The 13598-nt window shown below is 43.6% G+C and overlaps 1 protein-coding gene across 1 annotated transcript in view; it reads left to right on the forward strand.

The window, feature by feature from the left end:
• bsk (mitogen-activated protein kinase dJNK) overlaps positions 1-13598 on the forward strand; it is a 98341-nt gene that overhangs the window by 12911 nt on the left and 71832 nt on the right. Inside the window, exon 3 of the mRNA XM_075700196.1 lies at positions 2795-2924. Coding sequence (XP_075556311.1) covers positions 2795-2924 — 130 coding nt within the window. The remainder of the gene's footprint in view (positions 1-2794; positions 2925-13598) is intronic.

A 13598-nucleotide genomic window follows, 5' to 3' on the forward strand; every position in this document is an offset into this window, starting at 1 on the left:
AAAATTTTTAGCATGCTTACAGAGAGTGACACCATCGGGCGACGTGGTGTCAACCTGTCTTGACATAAAACGAAGTTCTGTGTCACTCAGGGAATTTTGCAAAGGCACTCAGGGAAAACCTGGAAAACTCAGGGAATTTGGAAATGTCAACTTGGTAGACACCCTGCCAGGGTGTCTACCAACCGGGAAAACTGGGAATTCTCAGGGATTTTGAGTAGTCTGGAAAAACTCAGGGAAAACTCGCGGAATTTGTGCCTCTATCAGGGACATTTAGCGGTAATTTTGTTGAAAGTGTCGAAAGTCGCGCTAATGCTGGCTCGAGTAATAGATAGGAATCGTAATAAATCGTCTTTGACGCCCTGTCGTCGGCTGGAGGAGTTTCCAGTGTACAGTCAATGACCGACTTTCCGGATGCCCGATAATTTGAAAGGCTTCGCGGCACCACCACGTATCCCATATAGTCAATGTATCGGAACGTCTGAAATTTCGGACGCAAGAACCCTTCGCTGTCCGATTTTCTGGACTTTTTGCCGTGGCCGCAGGTCCGAAACGGCATTACTCAAAGCCACCACCGCTGCCGTTTTGATTACCTCGCCGCCTCGAATCGGTGCTCTCGCACGCAGTTCCGCTTGCAGCCGTAGCCAGCAGTGTGGCAACGCTAGACCAAGCTGCTTCGACATTAGCTATTAAGCTTCTTGCCGTTGGGTGCCGTGTTTTTCATTGAAAGAATTCGCTGCTGTCAGCAATGGCACCGACTGCGCCTTTGTGGTCCTCGCAATTGGCTTCGAAGCTCGGAAAGCACAGTGCGTTGGATAAGGCCGGTTCCTGAAAGTCAGCTTCGCCTCAGTACAGGTATGTTACGTGGTGAAGCATACGCAAATGTATTGCGGTGAAGCATTACAAGCGTTGGAAGGGGTAGTGTCATGGGTCACAATATGTGTTCCTTAATTATACACGCGTGCATCCGGGATCTCCTGTTACAGTATGAGCACCGATATGCCTAATAAGTGTACCGACAGGCCTTCAGAGCATTTACAAATGTGCCTGCTGCGGTTTCAGCCCTTAAGGGCAGTAAGTGACATGCATTTATTTTTTCCAACTGGCCGATTTTCGGACGTTTCCGCGGCCCCTAGGGAGTACGAAAAATCGGACGTGGACTGCGTAACTGACCAAAAAGATGCTTCAAATGGTTCGTGGGGCGTACGAGTGGCGGAAGGAGGACAAGAACAGAAAGAACCTATGCATGGAGGAATGAATGGGGAAGGAAGCGTGCTGCCGCCGTTTTAAAGGAGCTTGAGCTCAAAGAAAAGTGTTGGCTGATGCCGGGATGCAGGTGTCCATCATCCAAACCAAATAAACTCTTTAAAGCAGTGAAACACAACACTGAGGCGTCGTGCGCGGGCTGAGAGTATGTCAGGACAGCTGAGGTTGACTTACGAGATCTTGAGAGAGAATCTCAATTGTGACAAAGTTCGGGCCTCATACCACTGAGCTTGCTATCAGTTGATAGAAATAGCTCATATTAGAAAATATTTGCTTCTGTATGCATCTCCTTTTTATTCGTATTTAGGATGTCCGACTTGATTTGCAATTTTTTTGAAGACATCTTTATTTGCTGTGCATATTACTAACCCCTCCTTTCTATTCTCTTTTTGAATAACATAAACACTACTCCTTAGTATTCAAACTGGATTAAGTCGGTTTTTTTATTTGTTTCATATGATTACTAAAGAGTGACAGCATCGGGCAACGTGGTTTCAGCCCGTCTTGACATGAAACATAGTTCTGCGTCACTCAGGGAATTTCACAAAGGCACTCAGGGAAAACCTGGAAAACTCAGGGAATTTGGAAATGCCAACTCGGTAGACACCCTGAATACAGAACAAGAGACTTGTGAAGCTGAGTGTCAGAATTGTGTTTTTATAGAATAGTGCATGGCTGCAAACAGGTATGAGTAAGTGGGCTGCGTTGTTGCAGTTCAGATTGGAAATCTCCAACCACTCTCCATACAGTGCTAACCTTGCACCCTCTGACTTCCACTTCTGTCTGTATCAAACAGTTTTTGGTAAGACATTTTGACGGCAATGCTGCAATTTGGACTGGGGTGACATTCTGTTTTCAATCATCGGTAGCAGTTTTGTGTAACGCTGGCAAAGAAAACTTGGTGCTGTGCTACAGCAAGTGCATTGGTGTTACTGCTGTGGCAATTGTGCCAATTGAACCCTGCTACATGCTGCTACATTTTTGCTGCTACCGAACACTCGCTGAATACAGAGCAAAAGCAAAAACTAAGCTCAATGGGAAAAAATATTTCTGTGGAAATAAAAACGGAAAACACAGAACCCTAATTATATAAGGCTAGTTAGTAGTGATGTCAGACTGTGGCTTGCTGTATTTTTATAAGTAAATAAAAATAAAATATAGCGTCTCTGCAATTTACAAGGTGTTGCTTAGTGGAGGAGCACGTGGAACAAGGCAAAATAAAAGTCTAAGCTAAATGACGCTTGTGTGAGCAATGGGTGTAGGTGACAGTGAGAAAGAGTTGGTTTCATTTTTTGTTTCTCTCAGCTTGTTCTGTAATCTGTTAAATGAAATGTTGGACCCCAACATTTCTTAATCTATTTGCAAAACATTACTGACAAAGGGGTTTGGAGGTTGCTTCTTGTGTCTTGGTGCCTGCAAGCTGAAAAGGATTAATCAGTTTTTCATTATCATGTCCCATGTGTGGTGTGTAACCAGCTTTGTCTTCTGAAATTTTTGCTCTCGACTTATTGTGAATGCATTTTCATTCCAGTGCGGCCTATGACTCGGTGACTGGTCAAAATGTAGCCATCAAGAAGCTCAGCCGTCCTTTTCAGAATGTGACCCATGCCAAGCGAGCATATCGGGAATTCAAGCTTATGAAGCTGGTCAATCACAAAAATGTGAGCATTTTGTCATTTTTTCAGAAATACTGGTATAGGTAAAATGTTTATATTGGTTACATCATTGCTGTCACAAAAGGCAAAACTCGTATATTATATGTGAGCTAGGCACCCTGTGGTAGTGTTTGCCGACTTCCATATATGTGTGCGTTTGACGACATTGAAATGCAAAAATACTACCTTGCATTTGAAGAGGACAGTGAAGTAATGTAGGCAGTAATGACAGACTGGTTACCCTTGAGCCATGGTGGCTCAGTGGCTACAGCATTCTACTACTCTGCACAACTTCACAATTTCAATTCACGGATTTGACAGCTGTGTTCCAAAGGGGGCTGGGGGGGAGAAAGAAAAATTATTTAGAGCCCCACTACACCATTTCTCAAAGCTTGGTTGTGACTCTTGGAGGTAAAACCCTACCAGTTGCTATTCTCTCTGCCAGATAATGCTGCAAAGGCAATTATATTTGCGATGTTAGGTTGAATTTTTGATGCTGAAATCTCTGTGATGTGTGCCTAAAGGGATAGTATAGCTGAATGTTAACTCATATATGCCTAGTGTCCTACATGTTGTGCACGTCTTTCATTTGCATTAACTCCTGACTTTTCTTATAGAAAAGCTTGCAGTTCTCAGTAACTCAGTTCTCAGTATCTATAAGGTAATAACTCTTGTCTGTGCAAGCTTTGGTAAGTGCATACCTGCCAACCCTCCTGATTTGCCCGGGAGACTCCCGATTTTTGACTGAACTTTCCGATTGTATGATCACTGTCTTATATCTCCCAAAAAGTGGTCTCTGTTCGCACAATAATGGATTTTGCGAAACCGTCACTGCGGAATCTACAGCCACATCGTAATCGTCAGCATCACCGGCTACGGTGCCTAGTAAGACGAACAAAGCCAGAGCCAATGTAGCTCTTGCATTTCATGCATGCCTTCCTCCATGGTGCATCTTGTTGCTGCTGCTTGTGTGTATGATTAGTGTTGGCTAGCCAGTCTGTGTGCAGTGCACCGTGTAAAGTTAGAATCCTCATGTGCTTGATGCCATGGCACTATCAAAGCCCAAGAAAAGGTATTTGCAGAAGTTTTTGCGATCTTATACTTCTAAATTTCCGTGCTTTTTGACATCAAGAAAAGGATAACATTTTGCATTTTGTACAATGTGTGGATGCGACATCAACGTGTCTTGCGGTGTCAAAAGCGACTTGAAACTGCATGTTTCCACGGCGAAGCATCAAAGCTATGTTCACACCGTTGAGCAGCAAGGCAACATAGTGAACTTTCTCCGGAACAAGTGTTACGACAGTGTTATACGTGTGGAGGGCCTGTTTACGGGATTCCTCATCAAACACAACCTACCCTTTAGTGTCAGCGACTACGCTGTGCTTTTTCTATGGAAAATATTTACGAAATGTGACGAGGCGAAGCGCTATGGATGTGGACGTAACTCTGAAGAATGTGGAGGTGGCCAACCTGAAATTTATTTTGCAGGCATCTCTCTTGAGTCTTTGTTTCTTTATTCAGTTTATTCCGCTGCTGCGCCGAGATTCCAGTGAATCTGCTGAAGATGCCTTAGATGCTCTTGAAGCTGAATTTGCCACACTACAGGTGCACAGTCTTCCAGAGGATATTCTGAATGAAGAAAGGTGGGATGGGACGTGCAGTGGTCTGTGGTTGGAAAAATGAAAAACACTGATGGAAAGCATGTTTCACCGAGTTGCTAAGGTGATGCTGGATTTACTTGTGATACCGCATAGCAACGCAGAGTTTGAGAGGATTTTTAGCATGGCACGAAAAACTAGGACTGAGTTCTGTTCATCAACGTGCAACACAACCCTCCAACATCTGCTGCTAGTGAAGGGCCGTCAGTCTGGACCATGTTTTGAGCAAAGCTACGTAGACAAATTTTTGAAGTGAGCAAAGTCTGCTACTGCAAGGTCCTGCAATAGGACTCTTCGAACACTGCCTGAAAGTGTGAACGAAACCCCCTCGCCTCCCCCTCCCCCGGGTCCCATCGGAAGTTGAAACATTGAATGCCCCCCCCCCCCCCCTAAATTGGCGCATCAAAAAAAAAGTCTCCCGATTTTTTATCTCGCCAGCTTGGCAGGTATGTAGGAGTGTATCTAGTTGTTCCTTGCGACAGCTGCAACCTCGTGGATTTCGGGACTTCAAGCAGGGCACCATCTCGAGACACAAGACGTTACGAGAATTGATTGAAATATAATTAATTGTTTCCAAGAGTGTGAATACTTGTTCATGAGGGACAAAATGCATAGGTATATGACATATCTATGCTCCTTGTTTAAAATTTCGTCACAATGTTTGAAACAGCAGCGTCCTCCTGTATGTAGGAAGCTAGGTAGATTGGGTACGGTTTAGAGATCCTATTGTAATGGGTGTGCTGGACATCCTATCACAAAGAGACTAACGTAATCATGAATTCCGATCTATCACATAAACAGTTTTGTTCATTACCTGCCATAGTGGCTTAGCGGCTATGGTGTTGTACTGCTAAGCACGAGGTTGTGGGATCAAATCCTGGCCGTGACGGCTGCATTTCGATGGAGGCTAAATGCAAAAATGCCCATGTCCCATGCATTGGGGGCATGTCAAGGGAAGATGCTACTAAAAAAAAAATATATTTTTGTTATTTGTACTAGAGGTTTCAAAATACTGTCGTTCCTAGAGCGTTTTATGTAGATTTCAAATGTGACATTAGTTTTTGTGTAGCTGCTATATCTTTTAGCTGGTCCTACATAATTGCAATATATAGTGGTCTTTGGAGGCATTTCCTTGTGTATAAAATTTTCACAAAAAGCATTGTGCTACAATTAAACCAGGATGTAATGAACCTCTGTGTAACGAATTCCTGGATTTAGGAAAATTTTTTAATTCCCCTAAACCACCCCCAAGAAGCCCATGTATTTCTGAATTCCATGTAACGAAGGCATTGTGGCAATTGACTTTGTTATAATGAATTTTTGACGCTCGTCATTTATTATCGTAAGCAGCAGCTCTACTAAAAATTCAGTTAAAATAATATCACTTTTGCTATTGATAAGCGGCCGATCGTGAATGGAACGCATGTGATTGCAGCAAGCCAGAGCAGTTGATCCAGTCTGCTGCAGTGATGATGACAAAAGCCGCTAGCTCCCTTAGCGCCGCTCTGTGACACGCGGATCAGCCTCTATATTTTTCACTTGTATATCGTGACACCAGGTGTCACTACTGTACCTTTAGTATTCTTTTGGCTTGCAAGTTGCCGAGAAGGAAGAATTTCCTCATTTAAACTGCTCTCAATGTTTCAAGAGTTCACTGCAAGCTAGCCCCGACTTGTGCGTGTTGGCGTGGCACAGTGGCAGGTGTGTGAACGTGAGGGCGGATGCAATGTGAGTGTTAACCTTGTTAACTTCAGCAGTGTAACACATGTTTCTCACGGTGTTTGTTCGCTTCGAAAATTAGTTCGGCAAGGAAGCTCAGTTTTGTTTTTCGAGGACAAGCTTTCAATCGTGAATGCGGTTGCCGCGGGCGAGAAGAACGATGTCGCTGTCCGGTTCAACATCCCAGCCAGTGCCCTGTTGACTATCTTGAATGCAAAAAAAAAGCATTCGCAGTGCAGTGGAGTTGGGCACAAGTTCGAAGAAAAAGAGGATGAAGCTGTTGACTTACGCCGATGTGGACAAAGCCATGTATATGTGGTTTTTCGACACACGGGCACGAAACATGCCCATAAGTGGTGCGATTTTGCAGCAGAAAGTAAAGGATTTTGCGTGCATCCTGGACCACGAGGACTTGAAAGCTAGTAACAGCTGGTTGCAAGGATTTAAGAGCTGAAACAGAGTCATCGGGAAAGTCATTAGTGGTGAGTCTGCCTCTGCTGACAGCAATGCTTCTGCATCGTGGGTTGCCGAGAAGCTGCCTGACGTTTTCAGCCACTATGAGCCAGCTGATGTCTACAATGCTTACGAGATGGCTCTGTTTTATCAGATTTTGCTAAATCGCACGCTGGCTCTTGAAGGAGAAGACTGCTGCAGTGGCAATCAAAGCTAACTCCGCGTGATGGTTTTGCTTTGTGCCAGCAGCGATGGCAGTAACAAAAGAATCATGTTAGCTATCGAGAAAGTACCCAGCCCAGATGCTTCAAGAAAACGAAGTAAATGCCGGTTAAATATGGGGCCAATTTTAAACCCTGGATGTTGCAAGCGATCTTTTTTGACTGGTTGAAAGAGTTCAATGAAGACATCGAGCGACGAGGCCACCAAATCTGCTTGTTGCTCGACAATTGCTCCGCGCACCACGTCGACGGCCTTCAGCTGTCAAACATTGAGTTCATATATTTTCCTCCCAATTGCACATCTCTGATACAGCCATTGGACAAAGGAATCATCAACAGCTTCAAATGCTGCTACTGCTGTCAGGTGATAGATAAGATCCTTCTGGACATCTGTTTTGAACGGGAGACGAAGATAAACATACATCAAGTGACCGAGATGCTTGCTGCGTGGTGGCAAGAAATTTGAACCCAGACAGTTTCAAATTGCTTCGCCAAGGCCCAAAAAAGTCGTTCAAGCTGGAATCTGCGACGACGAAGAGGAGCCTGAAAACCTATCTGATGTCACCGAAGCGTGTGCTGTGCTACATGCGAATGGTAGAGTGCTTGACGACATCGAACTTGGCGTAAATTTTGTATGCTGACAGTGGCGTCGTATGTATGACGAAATGTCAGATGCAGTGCTTGTTGAAGTCATATGCTGTGACGAGGAAGGTGCATCAAAGGCAGATCCGCTGCTTGCCATGCCTGCTGCGAGAGAGATGTTGGATGGGTAGGACATCTTGCGTCATCCCGTTGGCGTGCAGAATGATGAAGCCATATTGCATCGTTTAGCTTCTTTGGAGTGCCGCTTGATGTCATGAGTCATGCAGAAGAAACAAGCTAAAATAGCGCAGTTTTTTTCTCCTGAATAAATGTTTAGAAATGAGCTCACCTAAAGTGAAGTCAGTCTCATTTCGGGTTTTTTTCTTTTTGCATTATACTTCCTGGTTTTCGTGTGAAGCTGCATGTAAGAAGAATCTGTATATAACGAAATGTTGCAGACTTCCTTCAATATCGTTACATGCAGGTTTAACTGTATTTAGCTCACTGTAGACTGCAAAGCACTAATATCTATCCGTACTGCATGTATAATTAGTGGAACTATATGAAAAAAAATGAGGACAGTTTAACTAATTTTTTCCATGGTTACATGAAATGTAACATGGTACTTTCACAGCTGCTGCCAAGAGATAAGTAATGCAATTTCAAGTAGATATCAGACTTCTACATATCTTGAGTATGAATGCCAAATTTAGTTAGTATAGGACAACTGTAAGTGCACAAGGTTATTCTCATGGGATTGTGAAAAAAGTTAGTTCAAGCTTACTAATCTTTTTTTGCATAGTTCCACTAATTATACATGCAGTTTGTATAGATATCGGTGCTTTGCAGTCTACAAAGAGCTAAATAAGCTACAGCGCAATGCTTTTCATGAAAATTTAATACACAAGGAAGTGTCTCCAAAGATAATGATATTTTGAAGTTCTGTAGGACATAACTAAAAAAATATAGCAGTGACACAAAAGCTAGGGACGTATTTGAAATCTACATGAAAAAGACTCTATGAAAAGCAGTATTTTGAAAACTCTAGTACGAATAATTCGTTATTTCGAGTAGTGTCTCCATTTAGAAATCCCAAGTGGTTAAAATTGTTCCGTTGTCCCCCACTACCATAACCATGTCGTGGTTTTGGCATGTAATACCCAAGAATTTCATTTAATTTATTTTGTTAATTTTGTTAGGAGGAAAGATTCTTTGAACTGGCTTCTGCAAAGTTCCGCAAAGGATAAAGATGATTTGGAACCATACTGACACTCGTGATTAGGTGTTCTCAGCAGTCTCCATTATTTTGCCTGAAAATTAGCATGCTGCAGTAACTCGCAAGAAAAGCAGCGATGAATATGCCACGGGCATGAACTAATTGCCGGACAGCATTTTTATGGTTGAACCAGTGGGCAAAGCTTTGCAATGGAGTAATGATAATGTTATTACTGGGCCACCAGCAAAATACCAAAAGTTGGCAGAAAGTGAGCAGTAGCATGACTTGAATGTGTTTTTCTAGTGCCTAATCCTGTTGTATGCCAATTCATGAAGAAGGAACCCTGACTGAAATAGATACATTAAAAAATTTTTGAAGATGAAGTGGGAACCGTGCTTTCACATTACACCAATAATATGTGCAGCAAAATAATCCATGCTTGGACACTACTTGAGATAGGATGAAGAGCTTTCGGTGTGCCTTCGGTCTCTTCGGTGTGCCTATCGTGGACTAATAGAGCGTCAGTGAAACTTTGTTGAAGTAATTTTCAAATTATGGCCTTATGGCCGCCAGCTTTTCATTACTGAGTTGATTTTTATTATAAGGTAATCATGTATAGCTGCAAATGATACCATGCTGTTGCAGTCGTGAGTAACATTAAGGGTGTGGAACCCAAGCACCTGCTAATAAGCCAATGGATAGAAAGGAATTCAAACGATGTGGTCAAGAGTTGAGGTCTTTTATAATTACCAGATAAGCTAACACTGGTGGAGTGGAGAGACTTCACAAAACAACTGCAATACACTGTACTGCTATATGAGCTTGAATTGGTATTCTTCACTACTTACATACCTTCTTTATGCATGTGAATGTGTTCAAGCACTACAGGGTAGCAAGTGATAAAGCTGAGCAGCTCGCATTTCAAAGGCCCTTAGCAACCATATACCACGAAGCTTATATGCATAAGTCACTACATGCAAAGAGCTAGCAATCTTTGTTAAAAACACAACATTGATTTGGCTGATTCAACCACATTGTGATACTGCACAACAAACAAAACAATATGTTCTCACTGCCTAGAAGACCACCGTACTCTGTGAGAAATGTTACATCTGAGTCCGGAAGAAATACTTACAATTATATCACACTCAATAAGAAGTGCATTTGCCTAGTGTCCTATATGTAGGACAGCTCAAAACAGTTACAATATATTTTTTTTATTGATAAACTGCTGGTACTAGATTCTGAAGCCTCTCAAATCTTTTTATGAAATATTTTAAAACTTTTAATTTGTCAAACTCGTCATATGTGGAGTAAAGCTGGATTCGAAAGTTGCACTTTCTGAATACCAGATATTTTAGTCTTGCTGTGAGTGGAGTCTTCGTAAGTGAGAAGAGGCAAAATAAAAGACTTGTGATGTCTTAAGATTTGCATAGCACCTGCTTGGGATTAATAGTTTGTTGGTAAACAACAGTTATCTTCACTCTTGAGAGAACCAAAGATCCACTCTAGGGATTTTTCTGAGCTTCTGATCAAAAATGGCCCGTATATGCGAAAATATTCTGAAATTCACGTCGTACTAACTTCGGCTCTGAAGTATGGCTGTGAAATTCAACCAAATTTTCCTCCGCTAATAAACAACCCTTTTCCACCAAATAAATGCAAATGAAGTCTTGAAAAAAATGCTTCAGCAGACTAACCTAACTTAGTTTTGTACTGTAGTGTCCCTTTAAGGTAGGACGGCAAGTTGAAAATGTAATTAAAGAAATAATGACTATATTGTTTTTGCTTAATTAGATGTGCGATTAATTGGAGAACATTTTGCAGTAAAAATTTTGTTCCTGCGCTGTCTCTTTCAAAATATACAGGGTGTCCCAACTAACTTCAGCCAGAGTTTAAAAATATGCAGATATGCAAATGCCACATAGCTGGACAGAACAAAGGCAATGTTGTTTTCCGTCGCTTGGAGATACTGAAACTAGCTTTTCTCATACTGTCTAATTATATAATTAGTATTAATTAATCAACTTCTCAAATATTATAAATACAGTAAATTCGATTTCAGATGAACTCGAAGGTACCATGAAAATTTGTTCTTATCAGAAGTTTGTCTTATCAGAAGAATAATTGGTAACATCACCAGGTGCATCCAGATATCTTACTTCAAAATGGTCAATGAAGTAGACTTACTACGGGGGAAAAGTGACATAAAAAGCATTTATTTTGCTTAAAGGGACACTAAAGGTTACTATTAAGTCAACGTGGACTGTTGAAATACCATCCCAGAAACCTCGAAACGCTTGTTTCGTGCCAAATAGAGACTTATTTTAAGAGAAAATGCGTTCTGAAGCGTCCGCGTACCTCTAGCGCAGTTCAAATCGCCCGCCCTCCGATCGAGGAGTACTGACATCATGGTCTCATAGTGACGTTGCGCCATCGGTGAGTAGAACGGCGTCCGCAGACGGCGCTACGGCTTTTCTGCACAAAACGCAAACGCGTGGCCAGAAACAGAGCCAAGACAGAGCCGACAGGAGAGCGAAAGCGGGAGTATGGTGGCTAGCGGAAGGAGAAACGCGCGACCATAAGCTGGTACTTCGTTCTATGACGCAAACTTCGACGTTCGTCGCAATGGACCCTGACGACGACAGATTGGCTCGCGATGGTGGGCTCAACTCCAGCGATTTGAGCACTGACGAGCGCGACCTGCTGCTGAGAGCTCGCGCTGCCGGCGTCGTTGCGTACTACGACGGCGGCCTCGACACCGGCTCTCCGGAGCGGGAAAGCAACGAGGGCTTCCCACGACATCACATGGACGTGGCATTCTCGCTGCTTTTTCCAAATGAAAGTTTCGCGAGCCAGCAGAACCCTCACAGCACGACGCGATAACGAAACTACTGAAACTCCAAAGCGTGCCCGGCGCAGAGTCGAGCGAAAACGAAACCTTTCAACCACCCATATTACTGAAGAGTAACGTCAAAATGTTTTTTTTTTTTAGAATCGAAGAGACGTAGACAAGTAGCATTTTTTTCCGTCTTATAACAGAATGAAATGATATTTTTAATACGAGTAGTTGAGTATTAGTAACACAAATTATGAGGAGTGCTTTCGTCATCGGGCTAGTACCGGAATGTCGCTGGGGGGTCTCAAATCGTGTCATGCATTTACCTCAATTTCTCGGTTACTAAAGCTCTGTTCGCGATTATATTGACGCCTTAGACGTTCTAGAACATTGCTCTACCACTTTAACTTGAGTTTCTGGTAACCTTTAGTGTCCCTTTAACTTAACAGGTAACTCTTCAAGTAGTACTCTGGCTTGGTTTTATCCAGTCCGTGATGGATGTTTAGCACTTCTGTGCAAATCGGCTAGCAGCCACAAATGTTGTTCTCACCTAGTGACCTTAAAGATCCTTCTGTGCCTTCGTGCTGCTGGAAAAAATTCACTAGGCAGTTCAAGCAGGCATCTGCCACCTCACAGGTCATCAGTGCAAGCTCCGAGCTAGCGTTAGTACGAAGGAGGGGGCTGAGCGCGCGGCAAAGCAGTACAACCTAGAGGGAAGTCTAGGCGGCGTTGAGAGACTTTGGGAAGGAGATACGCAGTAAAGCTTCGTGGAGGAGGAAGGTAGACGGAGGCACGCTGGGTTGACCTCTGGCAGTTGCTACAAATTTTGTTTGGGACACGAATGTACCGGATTCGTCTCATGATATCATTGTGCTCGCGCGCTGTACTCTGTGTGTGTGTGAGTGAACGCTTGCGACAGTGAGCTGACGATGGTGACTCAATCTTGCGTGCGCAAAGGAAAAAATGGGGATGGGGAAGCATGCCGTCTTCATCACGCGGATGGCACTGGGGAGGGGAAAGAGGGGAATGTTGTACTATGGCCGCCTGTGGTTGCGCGGGCCTTATCTTGAAAGCGATCTGCTTTGGGAACACAGTCTAGGTGGGCCGATGGCTCGTAGCTTTGCGTGGGCGGTGTTCTCGCCGCTCAGTTTGCGTTGAAGCGATAGACAGCGTGAAGGTCACTTCGCTTGCTGCTGCTTTTGCGATTCCTCCCAACAGTGTTTCGACACCAAGCGTCTGTGATCATCCAGTGTGGTGTTCTTGTTTGCCTGTGCGCGCTGACACCATGCATGTCAATTTAGTTAGTAAGTGAATAAAAGAGGCATTATACTCCAGTGGCTGCTGCGTATGGTGCAGCCACGTGAGCCCGGTCTTGAATACGATCTGCGATGTGGACAGTCCAGGCGCATCGAGGGCCGATAGCTTTGTGTGCACTATAGCACCCATATGCTTGCCCATCACCTGCGTTCCCGAAGTGAAATGTTGCTGTCTTTTTTTGTTTCCTCCTCTTGTTTTCGCCTCTGTCCATGGGCGATGAGCGTGCGCTGCAGGCCTCCAGTAGGGTGCCTTGAAGCGCGCACCCCAAGGCGCAACGCATCGAGGCACCCTAGCCTGCAGGATCGGTGGCGATCACTCCAAATGTTCATTGTAACTGAAGAGCATGTGTGAGGCACTTCATCTCAAGTGTATTGTTTTTGCATTTAGTCTATGGAAAACCAAACATGTTTACATGTTTGTTGTATGTGAGAATTCGACTTAACCGGGTTCGTCTTAACGAGAGTTTACTGTAGGTGAAAAGTGTCAAATGAGAAAATTGTAGAGCAATATGAGAAACTCTCGATACAGCTTTCTTTTCCTCAACACGTGCTACATAAAAGTGTTTTCCTGAGCATGAAAGAAACCTGCAAATACACGCGAAGTGCCTCTAGCGGATAGTTGCGCGGCAATTTCGCATGCATTTGCGGGCTTCTTTCACACAAGGAAAAACAC

Source organism: Dermacentor variabilis, chromosome 1 (assembly GCF_050947875.1).
Source record: "Dermacentor variabilis isolate Ectoservices chromosome 1, ASM5094787v1, whole genome shotgun sequence".
Classification (NCBI taxonomy): Eukaryota; Metazoa; Arthropoda; class Arachnida; order Ixodida; family Ixodidae; genus Dermacentor; species Dermacentor variabilis.